This window comes from Odocoileus virginianus, chromosome 12 (assembly GCF_023699985.2).
Source record: "Odocoileus virginianus isolate 20LAN1187 ecotype Illinois chromosome 12, Ovbor_1.2, whole genome shotgun sequence".
Classification (NCBI taxonomy): domain Eukaryota; kingdom Metazoa; phylum Chordata; class Mammalia; order Artiodactyla; family Cervidae; genus Odocoileus; species Odocoileus virginianus.
The window spans coordinates 60,163,780-60,180,398 of record NC_069685.1 but is presented as its reverse complement, the minus strand read 5'-3'; the positions used below and the strand labels follow the sequence as shown (position 1 = coordinate 60,180,398).

At 43.0% G+C, this 16,619-nt stretch overlaps 1 protein-coding gene across 2 annotated transcripts in view; it reads right to left on the bottom strand.

The window, feature by feature from the left end:
• Nucleotides 1-16,619, bottom strand: part of CORO1C (coronin 1C) — a 74,495-nt gene that overhangs the window by 10,782 nt on the left and 47,094 nt on the right. For both annotated transcript variants that reach the window (XM_020876047.2, XM_020876048.2), the window contains exon 4: nt 3,361-3,490. In XM_020876047.2, the coding sequence (XP_020731706.1) occupies nt 3,361-3,490 (130 nt within the window). The remainder of the gene's footprint in view (nt 1-3,360; nt 3,491-16,619) is intronic.

Sequence of the window (16,619 nt, the reverse complement as noted above, 5' to 3'; positions counted from 1 at the left end):
AAACATGGTAAAGGAAAAATACAGCTTGTTAAGTCTGGGTTCATGTGAAACAAACAAGAACACCAAACAAAAATAAAGAACTGCAGGAAAATAGAATCCTTTTTTTTTTTTAAATAGAGTTAACGGGGTTGGTGGACCTTGAGTGACTATAAGTTTCCTTTTCTAGTAAAACATGCATCAGAATGAATACAGCTTCTTTCTTTTCCAGAGAAACTAAAAATAAAGGGTTTAAATAACGGTTTAGGAGGCTCAAGACAAAGACTAGATAGGAGGTTACTGCAATCAATGGTGCTGTAAGACACAGTCTTGGACCAAAGCATGTAAATTACAATAAGTGAAGGGAAATGCCCAGCCATCTGCTCATAGCAGATTTTTATCTTCAAAAAGGAGAGAAAAATAGGCCAAGGCTGGCCTGGTTGAGAAGCACAAACTGCCATCAAATAGGCGCGTAAATTCAGAACCTGACCCCCAACGAGGCCACAGGTCAACCGAGCCAGAGCCCCTCGGCTCATCAACTTATCTTCCCTCCATGGTCAGCGCCCTGTCCCCAAAGCCCCTTTAAAAAGAGGCACCGTTTGCTGCTTCCAGGACATTAGCACAAGGAGGAAGCAACATAAAGGATGGACATCCTGAAAGTGAGACTCTTGTCAACAAGCCAATTCTGCAAACATTTAGAAAAATTAGCTACCGATAACCAGGACACCTAAGTTACCTAAGGGTTCAGTCAGTTCAGTCGCTCAGTCGTGCACGCCAGGCCTCCCTGTCCATCACCAACTCCCGGAGTCTACCCAAACCCATGTCCATTGAGTCAGTGATGCCATCCAACCATCTCATCCTCTGTTGTCCCCTTCTCCTCCTGCCCTCAATCTTTCCCAGCATCAGGGTCTTTTCAAATGAGTCAGTTTTTCACATCAGGTGGCCAAAATACTGGAGTTTCAGCTTCAACATCAGTCCTTCCAGTGAACACCCAGGACTGATCTCCTTTAGGATGGACTGGTTGGATCTCCTTACATTCCAAGGGACTCTTCCAACACCACAGTTCAAAAGCATCAACTCTTCGGTGCTCAGCTTTCTTTATAGTCCAACTCTCACATCCATACATGACTACTGGAAAAACCATAGCCTTGACTAGACGGACCTTTCTTGACAAAGTAATGTCTCTGCTTTTTAATATGCTGTCTAGGTTGATCATAATTTTCCTTCCAAGGAGTAAGTGTCTTTTAATTTCATGGCTGCAATCACCATCTGCAGTGATTTTGAAGCCCCCAAAAATAAAGTCAGCCACTGTTTCCCCATCTACTTGCCATGAAGTGATGGGACTGGATGCCATGATCTTAGTTTTCTGCATGCTGAACTTTAAGCCAACCTTTTCACTCTTCTCTTTCACTTTCATCAAGAAGCTCTTTAGTTCTTCTTCACTTTCTGCCATAAGGGTGGTGTTATCTGCATATCTGAGGTTACTGATATTTCTCCTGGCAATCTTGATTCCAGCTTGTGCTTCCTCCAGCCCAGCATTTCTCATGACGTACTCTGCATATAAGTTAAATAAGCAACGTGACAATATACAGCCTTCATGTACTCCTTTTCCTATTTGGAACCAGTCTGTTGTTCCATGTCCAGTTCTAACTGCTGCTTCCTGACCTGCATACAGGTTTCTCAAGAGGCAGGTTAGGTAGTCTGGTATTCCCATCTCTTTAGAAGTAGGAAATGGGTGGAAAAGCTGCACAACAGTATGAAGAGTTGGAACTAAATTCTGGGATGGAGACTTGACCCGTCCTCCTCCTCCTTCATCACAGGCAAATAATAACTCCAGCCACTGTGGATGGATCATATAGTCTTAAAATATGCACAGGGCTGCAATCAACCATTCTCCTCAGCTTGTACAAGGGAGACTGGGCTGGGTCTGCCGATGATACCCTAGGTCTGACCTCGATAAAGCCCACAGTAGGGTATTTTCCATGATGGAATCCCACCTTTGGAATTGTTTTCTCTCCTTATCAGACTGAGGTTCTGAGTAAAACACTGGAAGGGTTCCCAGTTATAGTCGATTGTGATTTAAAAAAAGAGAATCTTACTTTTCTTTTTTTTTTTTAAAGTAGTTCTTGGTTTCAATAGGTACCAGGCATTCGATTTTTAAATTAATTCACTACATTACAAATACCTTTCATTCCTAGTTAAAAACTGGACTTCTCCCCTCCTTTTTACTGGTAAAGTGAAAGACTTTAAAATTCTACCACTAACATTAGCACTGCATTTTTAATAAGCCAATTTTTTTAAGGTACAGTTTGCATACAAGGCACCCATTTTAAGTATACATTGGTTGAGTTTTGACAGACATACATACTCATCTAGCCTCTATCACAATCGAGATCTAGAACATTTCCATTACCCCACAAAGCTCCTTCCTGTCCTTTGTATTGCTTCTATGATAGCAGAGAAACGCTCATATTTTTGAACAAAGAAAAAGATTTCTTTAAGATGAAACTTGGAAACTATACAAGTGGGAAAGCAATAGGGAACAACAAGGACTTGGTCACAAGGGTTCACTGCAGTGCTGTTTAACAGTGAAAAAGCAGAAACAACCTCAATGTCCAAAAACAGAGGGCGAACTAAATCAACAGAGGTATCCAGACAATGGCCTATTAATGGAGTCATTAAAAATATCACACAGTACGTATGAAAAGGGCCACAGTGTACCAGCAGGGGCAGAAAGCAGGTTGCGTGAAAGAGGTTGAACCCGTCTTTGTGTGTAAAATCGTTTATGCGCACAGAAACATCTTCTGGAGACATCAAAATGGGGTAATGATGATGTTTCCTCTAGGTGATGGGGTTGTAAGTGATTTTTATTTTCTCCTTTTTGTTTATATGTATTCTCTATAATAAACATGGACTACAAGGAGAAAAATGGAAGTATTTTTAAAAGGAAAGAGCATATTTAACTAACAAGATCACCCCAACATTGGCACCAATACCGGAGTTCCTGACTCCCAGTTGGGCTCCTGCTCCTTCTACCACATCAGGAGTAACTACAACTGAGGGCTGTGGAAGCCCCGGCGGGAACCGAGACTCTGCTGAGATTCACTAGACTCACAAAGTGCTAGATACACTAAGTAAGTACGTGCCTGTTCCTGCTTCTAGACAAGAAGTCCACAGCTTCCACTGGATCTGCCCCAGCTGCCTCAACACACACACACACACACACACGTGCGAGCGCACACACATGGGTTGGGAGACACCTGCACCCCACCCTGGGTTCTGATTTCACAGCTGCCAGCACAGTCAGAATGAGTCTGCTGCTCCCTCTACACGGGGCCGTGGGGAATGAGGGGAAGGGGAAAGCAGAGGCTGCTCAGTTCCTACCTGCGCTGAGAAGCACGTTGCGGGCCGTCGGGTGCCAGGCTACGATGCCAACTCTCTTTGAGTGGCCTTCTAAGATGACCACGGGCTCGGTCAGGGAAAGGGTGAGTCCATTTTCTGGGATCTGCCATACCTGTTGGAAGAGGAAGAAAGGTGATCCACATGAAAGTGGTCGGCTTTTGTTATCACATTTACTGTGACCATCCTGTGTGAAGCCTTGCTGAGCGTAAACAGAACGCACAGTGGTCTCTGGATGAAAGGCAGAATGTGGTGAAACACGAACAGCTGTTTTTCAAATGGAGTAGGATAGCAAAGAGCAAAATATCCATAAGCTCTAAAAATATTAGACCTCTCTGGCTTTTATTTACTCTTAGTGGAGATTTTATTTTATATTCCCTGTTAAAAACTCTCCAGTTAGAAGTATACCAAAAAATTGAAATAAAAATAAAAAATGACTGAAGCAAGCACCATGAAAAGAAGCACTGGGGTGAACACCGCTAGGTAAGCCCATGGTCTTGAGAGGAAAGCAAACTCTATCCACCAAAAGTTCTTGGGAGGTGGCATAGTTTTTCAAACATATTTTCTATAATTTTACATTAGGAAAATAAAAAAGATACCTAATAGTTTTGTAACACGTACTGAAGAAATCTTCTTACAAAAATAAAACCTTAACTGGACTTCATCAAAGTGAAAAACTTTTGTGTTTCAAAGAATACTATCAAGAAAGGGACAAGACAACCCACAAAATGAGAGAAAACAATTTATGTCAAATATCTGAAAAACGACTTTTATCTAGACCATATAAAGAGCTCAATAAGAAAAGAAAAAATAATCCCATTTTTTAAAATGAGCAAGAAATCTAGATATTTCTTCAAGGAAGATATACAAATGGCAAAAAAGCACATGAAGAGCTGCTCAATATCATCAGCCACCAGGGAAATACAAATCAAAACCACAATAACATATCACTTCATGCCCACTAGAAGTTTGGAACCAAAAAGACAGATACTGACAAGTACTGGGGAGAATGCAGAGAACTCAGAGCCCTCATACGCTGCTGGCTAGAATGAAGAACAGCGCAGCAGCTGTGGGCAGCAGCTTAGAAATTCATCTAATGATCAAGCACAAAGGTACTCTATGACCCAGCAATTCCACTTCTAAGTATATACTCAAGAAAAAGGAAAATATATGTTTCGCACCATAAACCTATTATTATTCATCATAGCCAAGAGGTGGAAACAACCCAAATGTCCAGCAACTGATAAATGAATGCAAGAAATACGAAACACAAAGGAACATATGACCAAAGAGAGGGGTGAAGTTCTAACACACTGGGCTTCCCTGGCGGCTCAGTGGGAAAGAATTCTCCTGTCGATGCAGGTTTGATCCCTGGGTGGGGAAGATTCCCTGGAGGAGGAAACGGCAACTCACTCCAGTAATTTTATCTGGAAAAATCCCATGGACAGAGGAACCTGCCAGGTTTCAGTCCATGGGATTGCAGAGTCAGACACGACTGAGCATGCACGCATTGACAGATGCTACAATGTGGATGAAACCTGACAGTGTTAGGTTAAGAAGAAGTAGCCAGTGATGACAATCGGCATACTGTAGGATGCGTGCGTGTGAGACGTCCAGAAAGGAAAATCGATGGAGGCAGAGAGCATGTTAGTGGCTGCTCAGTGCTGGGTGTGCGCGTGTGTAACAGCTGAGAACGTGGGCTTTCTTTCTGAGGTGGTGAAAACATTCTAAAATTGTCTGTGGTGAGAGTGGCACATTATCTGTGAATATACCAAAGACCACTGAATTGTACACTTTAAATGGGTGAGCTATATGTAAATTAAATCTCAATAAAGCTGTTAAAACCAGATATTAAATAACATTTAAGCTTGTGAAAAGGTTAAAAATTAAAACAATTATTGTCTTCTGTATGAAGATTAAGTAAATCTTCTACCATAAAAGAGTTTATGGAACTAGTTCATAACAAATTTAGAACTTGCCAGTGGAAAAAATCATGCTCAACAGTGGAACAAGTGAGAAACAGAATTTTCCTTTGTTGGGGATTTTTAAGGAGGAGACAAACAACTGTCTGTTTTCAATTGCTTAGTAGAGGCAGAGTCTGGATTAGGAGTGGTTAAGGTTCAGCTCGGTTCTGTTGTCCTGCAAAGAATCAGAACAAAAAGGTTGCCAGTCTGAGGACTGTAGGAAAAGTGGTGAATTATGGGATTATTCATAAATCTGCCTTCTGAGGGTTTAAGAAACCACCTAATTTCCCCTGAACGCTTCATCATACAGCAGGTTTTAAGGCAGATGTGAACCAGCACGGGAAGGCAAAGGGGACCGACCTTGCTCCTTTCCACCCCTCACCCAGACCAGGGTTCTCTCCTCCAAACAGAACAGACTGAACAGAACAGACTTCTGGCCTGTGGCCCCCTCTCCTGGAGTGTGGGTGTCTGCTACCCTCCAGTGTTATCTGTTTGCTTTCCCCTGTTTTTATTCAAGGGTTTGTGATCAGTAAAACAGTTCCACATTGAACTTGGCTACTTGAATGTAAAGCAGGACAGAAATTTTAAACAGAAAACAAGTACTGATTTAATCAAAGCAGGAAGTCGGCAGAGAAACAATTAGGAAGTGGGACTTCAATGACTCAACAGGAAATGCATTTTGCAAAATGAATTCTGACCAGGCTTGGGACAGAAAGCATGTAATTCCACATGCTGTCTCCAGGTGGCACTGTGACCGTGGGCTGCCAGGTTTTCCCACAAGGATCGTAAAACCTTCAGTGCCTGACTGACCCCGATTAAATAGTGCATTTTCTAAATCCCTAATGAGGCGTGGAGTGATGGGTGGCTTTGGATATAATCAGCATTTCCTGTCTTAAACCTGAGAGCTCATAACGGGACTTCATCTCTTCTGTCTCTAGCTTCTTCATCCATCTTTTCTTTGGATGGCAAGATTTTACTGATGGAGCATAATGTTTATTATATACTTTTAAAAATGAGGAAGTTCTTTGTCCCTTCTTTATCTCACTTTTGGCAGACCTCATGTTCTGTCAACAAGGCTTATGCATTTCACCCAGACACCTAACCCATCTTATTGCCTCAGTCACTCACTAAGAGCACTTTCCTTGAGTAGCCACCACAACCCGGGCCGGTTACCAGGCAAGGGGGGGGAAGGACAACTAAACCCAGACCCTGCTCTCAAGGGGCTTATAGTCTTAACAAAGCAGAGTAGGCAGTCTATGAGACTGAAAGTCAAAGACAGCAAAGTCAAGCAGACAGCTGGAGCATGGGCTCAGGAACCAAACAGATCTTGGTTCCACTCCAGCCCAGGCCTCTTATGGTGATGGCCAAAAGGCTTGGCACAGGGACGCATCAGACTTCACTTAGTGCCGTGAGGACTACACGAATCAAGAAAGCCCTGGAACAGTGCCTGACACACAGTCAGCGACCCCAGAACAGTGCAGGGGTGAGGACTATCCTAATTCTCCATATCAACTGTATGACCTTGGGGACATTCACCTAACCTATCTGGACCTGAAACTTCCTCGTCTATAAAATGGGAATAATAAGGAATCTGCTCTCACTGGGCCTGTCTGGAGACCACGGTGGCAACATGAATCTAAAGTACTCAGAACAATGCCTGGCCTAAGGCAGGCTCTGGGTAAGTGTTGGCTGTAGTTATTACTTGTCTTTTTCACTAGGAAACCAGAGAGTCTACATTACCAACACGACACTTGTGTAAGCTAAGTGGAGTGAAAATTGTCACGAGGTTGCCTTCCTGCCACCTGAGTCTGGTACATCCAGGAAGATTCCCTGAGGAGACACCTCTAAGGAAAAGTGGGAGTTAGGTGACAGGTGGAAGCAGGAAAGAAGGAAGGGGAGAAGGAAGGAAGGAAATCAAGAATCTAGTTTCAAAATAAACAGATGTAGGGAGCAATTTTCTAAAGAGCGGATGCCCCAAAGAGGCTGGCTGAGGGGCTGAGAGCCAGCAGCTGTAAGACAGCACTGGCAGGGGATCCCAGCAGGAGGGGCAGTGACGGGGAACTCCTGTGCGGTGAGACGCAAAGACAGCGGCCTTCCAGCCTCTGCAGGGAGGAAAGTGGGCTCGGGGAAGGACTGGCACACCTCTAAGTCCTTCCACACGATGGACACAGCCCTGTTCGGTGCTCGCTGACCTGGCTCACAGGCCCGTTGGTACGTGGCTTTCTGCCCTTTGCTGGGCTCCCTGCTACAGCCACAACAGCCTTCCAGTTTGGACTGGAGAGGTCGTGGGAGTCCCATTCAGTCTATGTTTAGTTTTCCTGCGCATGACCTGGGATGCAGCCTGGTGTGGACACTGGCCAGGATGTCAGAGACCGGGTCTCCACCAGAGCTGGGACGCTAACTGGCCACATCAGCATGAAGAAGGGGCTTCACTTCCGGGAGCCTCGATTTCCTTGTTCCATTCAGGGGATAGCAGCAGCTCTACCCTCTCAGGGTAGCTGGAAAGGTCAAACGAGCTGAAACATTCTGCAACCCCAAGCACCACCCGAAGGAGAACTACTGCAAACAGAGTGACCTTTGACAAAACTGTCACCTCCCTTGGGCCTGGGTTTCCTGAGTGGTAAAATGGGACACGCTCCTGCCTCACTGTGCTGTTAACAGTAATTAAATATTATCAGCACATGAAGGCTTAAAATAGTGCCTGGCAAAAAAAAAAAAAAAAAAGATCTACGTTCATGATTATTTTTCTTGTTGGAACTGTGACCCCTATGACCCCAATATGTAATTTTAAGTCTGAACAGCAGGATTCTTGGCAATGAAATTAATTTGTCTTCAAATTAATTCAGCCCTGTACCCAACTGCCTAATTTATGTCCAAGATATCACATGTGTGAAAGCTCTAGTTCATGCCCGGGCCAATTAGCACAAATGAAATCAGCTCCGATCTCCAGGCTGGTCCCTTAGCTTCTGTGTTCTGCGGCCACAGCAAGGACTCTAATATCACTCGCCCTTCCAGACACATACTCGGGGGGCAGAGAGGAAGAGAGGCGTAAGACACCCTCTGCTGAGCCCTCAGCGGGCATTCAGCCTGGCAGCCACTACAAGCTATCCCATCGCCTCCTGGCTTGTTTCTTTTTTTAAAATAATACTGTGTATTCCTGGCATTTTCTGTGTGGATGATACATTACTATGGCAATGTTTTATCTTGTTTCATTTTGAAAGAAAGTGGAGGGGGGAATGCCATCAGTCTCTAGGGCTTCCAGATGAAAAAGTGAATCAGTGGGTGAAAAGCCAATGTGGTTCTGGAAAAAAACAACTTTAAGCCCCTGTTCAAGAATAGTTCTAACAGGAAAAAAGTGAGGAAAATTAAGAAAAGCGGGTTTCTCTCAAAGCAGTCATTTTAAAGTGTATCTGTTTGACAGTTTTATTTCTCAAACACAGTGCAAATTTAAAGCAAACACAAAGTGTTTCCAGACACCGCTTCCCTGTTTTAATTACCCATTGTGAACTTGCTACCGGGCCAGCTACTGGAGTTACGGCCAAAAAAAGGAGGATTCACCACAAAGGCCGCACTTTTATAACGCAGAAGAAATCAATTCCAAAGGCAGAATGAAGGAAAGTGCTGATCCGAAGGGACAGGGAGAGGCTGAGCCTGCAGCCACGGCAGGGCAGCAAACCCCCTACAGAAGCCGCCGTCCAACCACCCCAGCGGGCAGGACGCAGACTCAGGACATCCCTCAATGAACCATGACCCTGAGAACAACGCTGGTCTTGAGAAAATCAAGAACTGAGAGTGGGGTTCCGATGTGCCAAGGAATACCCACTTGGCTGACAGCCCAGATGCAATCTGGACAGAATGGAAATAACAAGTTCTGCTGAATGACTGAGAGGGGCTGGAGCCCTGTGGAATGCGCTGTCATCACCAACCATGTCACTTCCATCTTTATTTCAAGGCAAAGCCCACAACAGGAAAATTTACAACAGACGCAAAGCTGGCTAAATTAGGGAGCTGATCACTGTTGATGTCCTCAGGAGTGTTAAGACTGATTTGGGGAAAGGAACAGTGTCCATTTAAGCCTCGTCATTTGGGACCATCAGAACCTCCAGGTGAAGACAAGTAAGAGTGCGCCTCCTGCAGGAACCTTCCCTCTCCCAGACTCTGGAAGAACCAGCCAGGTGGCCCCACTGTCTGGGCAGCTGGTCTTTGCATCCGTGTTTGCAGATAAGGGACAGTGTTGAATCGACACCATTCACTAAACCTACCTTGGCTGCTCTTTGTATTATATAAGGTGCTGTTACTTTTTTGGAGCTAAAATTGTCCCAAGTAAAATACTCAACAGCTGCAATCTTTCAAACTCTCTGTGAGGAGATTTTGTTAGAGAACTCATAGTATAAAAAATCTGGAAAACCTAGGAGCAGAGTATAGTTTCCAGGAGCAGAGTTTATATCATTGTTATTTGCTTGTACAAAACATCACTTCAAGAAGCAGTACACCAGGACTTCCCTGGTGGTCCAGTGGTTAAGACTGTGCACTTCCACCACAGGGAACACAGCATCGATCCTGGTCAGAGAACTAAGATCCCACACCATGTGCCAAATGGAGTGGCCAAAAAATGAGAAGAAGAAACAAGCAGTACATCAAAAGCAAACTATGCCTGTAAAATTCACCTTCAGGCGGCTTTAAGAGGCCATCTCTAAACGACGAGGGATGTACCATAAGGCTGGCATGCCTTCTCTAAAATTGCAATCAACACTAACATCACTGTCACAGAACCAATGCTCACACAATGAATAAACCACCACTTAAATGCAGAGGACATCATAGAATTATACCATAAATACAAAAAGCAGTTTTTAAAATTAGTTTAATCATTTACCGTTCACCTGGTAAACTGGTTTTATTGTATTTTTTTTCTACTGAATTATCTGCTGAAGATACTCTTACTGCCATGAATCCACTTTAAATATACATCAAAACTCACTGTAAGAAAAATAACTCATTATATATTCATACCTTCCTTGATCCTCTCAATTGGTGTATTTGTGTGTTTATTTATTTAATTTAGTTTTTGAAACAAGTAAGGTAACTGAGGCTGAGTGAATACACACACACACACACACACACACACACACACACACACACACACACACACACACACACACACATATATGTGGCCTGGGGAGCTGGGCCCTGATAGCAATCCACATTTGCAGCTCCTGGGCTATTACCAGGAGGAAACTACACCCAACTTCTCTTCTTCTTTTTTTTTTTAATTAATAAAAGCTGCTGTTTTAAATCATTTGATCTATTGTATGGTGTTCTTTTATCTTCAGAACAAGTGGAAAATGAGGTATTAAGAAGCAGGTGGCGTAGGAGATCAAATACTTCTTAAAATTTTTTTTGCAACTGCTGAGTTATTGAAGCATTTTTTAATTAGCCCAATAATAATATCAAATGATTTGAGGCAAATTAAGCAATTAAAACATCAGCCCCATACTTAAGGGACTAAAAAAAAGCTGGAGGAAGATTTATCCCAAATTTACAAAATGTTCACTTTATTGGCAAAACCAATAAAAGGGCAACACTGGAGGATTCTGGGAAGACGGTGCTATCAGCGACAGATCTCCCCAACTCCCTGCAGAAAAACACAGAGCACTCAGATGACAAAACAAAACACAGGGACCACATTTACAGAAAATGAGGTGACAACCCAGCCAGATGCAAGTGGGTGGAGGAAAATCACCAACAGCCACACGACCTGTGTGCTGTCGGTCTCTGTGTGAAAAACTCATGGGGCAGCAGCAGGGGCCCCACAGACCTGAGCAGAGCAGGCCGTTACGAGACCACAACGGAAACAGGAGGGGCTCTGCCTTCTCCAACAGTGGACGAGAACAGGGACCCGAAACAGCAAAGGTCTGAAGGGGCTGGAGAAATCTAGACCCCAATATTCTAGAAGTCAACCAGAGAGGACTCCCTCCTGAGACAGGCCCACACTGAGAGGCAGCTCCAAGAAATGGAAGCAAAGCTGAGCAGGACAGAAGATGGACAAAGGAATCAGAAAGGTCAAATAAAAAGCAGGTCAGGAAATACACAGCAAGCCACGGTGTTCCTCAACACTACCTGAAAACGACAGAAGAGGGCGCTCTGCAAAGTTTGAATAGCTTTATAAAGAAAGCCAGCTTTCGAAAGCTTTGGAAAAACTAAATTCACATAAAAATAAGAGAGGAAAATAAATATATAAAGGCTCCAAAACTACTATAAGAAAAAAAGAAAATAAGGTAAAGAATAGCATCCCGACAGACAATACAGAACACTAACAAGATCAGTGCCAAAAAACGATTTAAATGCTATCACACACGCTTCAAAAGACATTATTAAGAGAACAAAACAGGAAACATTATAAGTTCGAACTTGAAAAATTCAAGAGTTAGGTGGTGGAAATCAAGAAAAAATTAGAAATCAATGTAAAAGTACTTTAGAAACGAAGGCTAACAAAGAAAGTAAGAGCAAACAGACAAAAATAACACCCCCAAAGAAATAAAAGGTAAAAAGCAGAAAAATTTTAGCCTACAAGAAATGACTCAGAGGGATGTCTCTGGTACGCCCATGCAGGAGGCCAAGGCCCGCAGATCCCAGCGTGGCTGAGGTCTGCAGGTCCCGCCATAGGAGAGCACCCGAGGGGCTCCTGAGCCCCCTGCTGCCAGGTCCAGTGACCCTGGGATGGAACCCTCGGAGGAGCCGAGCCTCTCCACTCCTCTTGTAGGCATCCGGGTTCCACTCCTTTCAGGCAGGACTCGGCCCAGGTGTTTTGGGGGACCATTTGCTTTCACCAGCACCAACCTCAGCCCTCAGGCCAGCTCTCTGAATGTCGAGGAATTCCAGGACCTCTGGCCTTGTCTGTCCTTGGTGATTGACTGGGGACCAACTGGGGACAACCAGAGCCCTGAGGGTGACGAGGCTCAACTGTGGTCGACTTGCCTGTGCCTGGAAAGCCTGGCATCCTTTGTCCTGTTGCGCCCTGGGGAGCACTGGGCCATCCTCCAGCAGTACGGGCTGCTCCCCTCACATGGATCCTGCCTGTGAAACTCTGGAGAGGCAGGCCTGAGGACTGGTGCTGGGCACTGCTGTGTTCGACTGCTGGTGGCTGGCAAGGCCTCTTTGCAGAGGCTGCTGGGGCTGCAGTGTTACTGGTCTGACCTTTTAAGGCAAAGTTTCTTTCTGAACACAAAAGATAGACCAGGCCTCTGAAGCTGCTAGTTAAGCCTCACACCTGGTTGAGGAGGGGATATTTATTCATTTATTTATAATTTCATGTATCGGCCACAAGCTGAAGAGAGATTTTATGAACATTCCTAGGATGGCCTTGTTCTCAAAAGTTTCTTCTTGCTTTGATTTCTGAAAAATAAATAACAGATTTGGAATCTAGTGAGAGCCTCTTCTCTGCTGGACAGTGACATTTCAGGTCCAAATCAGCTAACACCATCAGTTGGTGCTTTTTAAAAGTCTCAAGTGACCAAAGGCATGAGTTTGTGCTCCTGAAGCTGGGGCGAAGTTAGGATATAAACTGTAGAGCCAAACACTGCTTCCACTAAACCAGGGGCTGGTTCTGTGCTGTAACTGCCTGATGGAGAGTCATCATATGATTTAATGGCGGGAAGTAATAAGTTCTTGGTGGGGCAGGGGTGTGGTGTGTTGGGTCCAAATGAAAGAATAATGAAAAATAAATCTCTACTGTTTTTTTCAGCCCTTTTTTCTTATTTATTCATAATATAAATTGTAATGAATTATACCTACATCTTTATTTAAATCCAATGTCTACTCAGCAGCATTTCTCTTTATTCAAATGTATAAACCAAGTGTTAAACATAATTAATGTAGGGCATTTGAACTTTGTGTTTTCTTTAATAGACAGGAGTGCTATTAAACATCTTTGTAAATGCTAAAAAAAAAAAAAAGAAGAAGAAGAAGAAGAAAAAAAAGGTTTGGAGAAAAACTGATAAATATCAAAGCTAGATAGATAATATCAAACATCAAAGAAAGATGATAAAGCATTTGGATAGCACGAGTCCCTAAAGGAAAAAAACCAAAGCAAAAGAACAAACTTTGAAGACTTCTAAGTCAAGAAAACTTTCCTGGAGGGAAGAAAAAAAAAAAGACCTGAAGCTACACTGAAAGAGCACATCACATACTCAGAAATACCAACTCAGAATAACCAAAAACACTCTAGTGAAATCTACTACATTTTAAGAAAAAAACAAAAATCTTATGAACATCTAGGCAAAAAGAACATACTCTATAAGGAAAAGAAAATTACACCATCATCTGGGTTTTTATGCCACTTTATGCCAAAATAAGATTTAAATACTCAAGGAAATGCTGCGAGCAAAGGAATATCCAGAAAAATTTACCTTCAAGTATAAAGGTCACAACAAGCTACTGTCAATACCAAAGAGCTTAGAGCGCTTGTTCCCACAAACCTTTCCTAGTTGATTACATCCCTTAGAACTGCTCCTTAGTATGGATCCAGCCCATCCCAGGAGGGAGCCCTCTCAGGTTGGTTTCCAGAGAACTGGGGTCTACAATCTACCAGAGGAGGAGTGTCAGATGATCCAAATGACTTTTTTTTTTTTTAAACTGCTTTCAGCAATCATGATAGTGGTGATACTATTGATATTTTTAGTGTGAGACTACTGTGTGTATACCGTGAAACAGCAAATGAGATAGACTAGAATATTTTAATTCATCTTGAATCCCTGAAAACCAGGATTCTGGGTGTGAAAGAAAGGAGACAGAGATGTATTATTAAAGTCAAATAAAAACTCTATAGTCCTGACTTTGAACTAGAAAGATTAAAACTAAGTCACAAGGTATTATATCTTTAAATATATATATGGATATTCTGAACAAATTTACTGCACTGTCTTAAAAACAATGATCACCACAGTAACAATGAGCATCCCTAAACATCCGGACAGCGACCTAGAAATTCCATTTTTCACTCAAAGAAACCAGAGCTTCTGAGAGAAGGGCCGATTCGAGGTGTGGGGCCAAAGATGTCCAGGAAGGGCCTTGGACACTTCGACATACCAAAGAGTAAGGAAGCAACAGAAACAAGTAGGGTCATGTCAGGACTCAGGAACTGCAGACAGGTTCCCATTAACAAAGACTGAATGAGCTGAGCTTTGAAAGAAGAACTGTAATGGATCAAAACCTGTGAAATAAGTTCAAATCCATGAGTTCCATATGAAATGAAAGGGGAAGAAAACCTCCAAAGGAAAAACTAATTGGTCACCTTCTGAGGAAGACCATGAACCAATTCATTATCTTGAAAACTGGGTAAATAAAAGGAAAGAATCAAATGTTTACCCTGCTTTCCTGTATGAACTGTACTCCTGGGTAACTAAATAGCAGATAAGAGGGAGGACCAGCTTACAACTTTTACCAGCTGAAAACGAAAACAACTGATATCCAATAACTGCGCAAATTAAAAAAAAGAGAAAAAAACAGGCATCTTGAGACCTCATGCCTTGAGGGAGACCAGAGCTGGAGCTCTAGGCTTGTCAAAGGGTTGGAATCTGAATCTAATCACACTCCAGGATGCAGCTGCCAACTCGCAGGGAATCTGAAAGACAGAGAAGCAGGTTGAACTGGACCATGAGGGTGCAATCAGCAGAATCTGTACTGTTGGAAGCTTCAGGTCAGGCATCTTTAACAAGGAAAGGATGGAGGAGGAACTCCTTCTGTAGACCAGGAAAGACTTAAAGGACCTATCAAGCTCTTAAAACTTGGAAGAGCTCTAGCATCATCCAGAGATGCATGTTTGCATGATTAAAACCACAAAGAGAAGGCAAGGAGGTGAATTTACTGGTTACTTGTGGAGGGAGGGCCGGCTCGGGATTGGGGTGGGCACAGGAAGAGTCTGAGGGGGCTGGGAGAGTCCCACTTCTTGACCTGGGTGGTGGTCACAGGATGTTCACTCTGTCATAAATCCCTCAATTCACTTTTTCACTTAACTGTTTAGTGTGTTTTATAATTCAAAGGTGGTTTTTTTTTTTTAAAGGGCAACATGACCAATAGTGCTGGAGATGAGGAGAGATGGGTCAAACACCCCTCTCTAAGAAAGGTTAAGGTTTCTGAGATTAAGATTTTGGCATTGGGGCTGAACACTGTTCCTCTCCCTTAGCAAAATGTGTCTGCAGCCATTCAAATGATCAATTTAGCAAGGCATGTTAAATGGAACAATTCCTTTCAATAGCAGCATATTTCTTTAATACGCTTTGGCTGCCAAAATCATGAGATCACAGGAGGAGTTATCCTCAGCCAAAAGTCCATGAGAAAAATTGGTAAATGTTTAAATGGCACAGTTCAGGAATTCATTTGTGTTTATGTAAAATAATTATAATTAACAAAGCCTTTCAAACAATGTTTCTAGGTCTGGTTCAGTGCACAGAAAACCAAGAGGGAGCTCCCCGAGTGCAGTTCTTGCAGCTCTCCACTGCTAAGTGAGAGGCTGCCTTAGGGAAGACCTGCCCCCATCCAGACCTGACTTCAGGACTCCCCTTCCACACTCATGCTCAACCTTTCCAGCAGATGTTGGGATAGGGTTAAAAATGGATCCAAACCCATAATTACATTTGAAGGCTAAGAAGAACATAATCAAGAACAAGAGGCTTCACTTTCAAAAGTACTCCTTCCCTCCACCAAAGCCTGGTTTCACATATAACCTACTTTCAGAACCTAGGGAACATAAAGAACTTACTTTAAAAATCTTTCAAGTTGGATGTTTGTACACCTGCATAGAAAGGACTTTCTTAATCGGGGTCCACAAACATTAGCTTGGAAATAAGCACTTGCAAAAAACTCATTGCTATCTCTCAGTATCTGTTTCATGTCCCATTTATCTGTATAACCTCTGGCATCATATTTCACTGGAATATGCAATTCATGATAACAATTTTCTGCCTTTTTGGTGGGGAAGGAGGTCATGTCATCCAATGGCATTCAAGGAAATACCTGAAAGTCACTTTACCTTTTCTAAAATCTTCCCAACCAAGCAGATGTGTTAACTGTTAACAAGGAAGAACACACACAAGTACACACACTCATTCGAAAGAAGAAAAAAAGACAGCAGGGTACATACAGCTCCTTGATATAAGGGCTTGTAAAATGGTTTATCAAAGTTGAACTTTGATGTTGCTAAATTCTTACATAATACAATGGACAATCAAAGCTACTACGATTTTCTGCATTTCAAAGCTCCGTGCACACACTCTTGTAAGG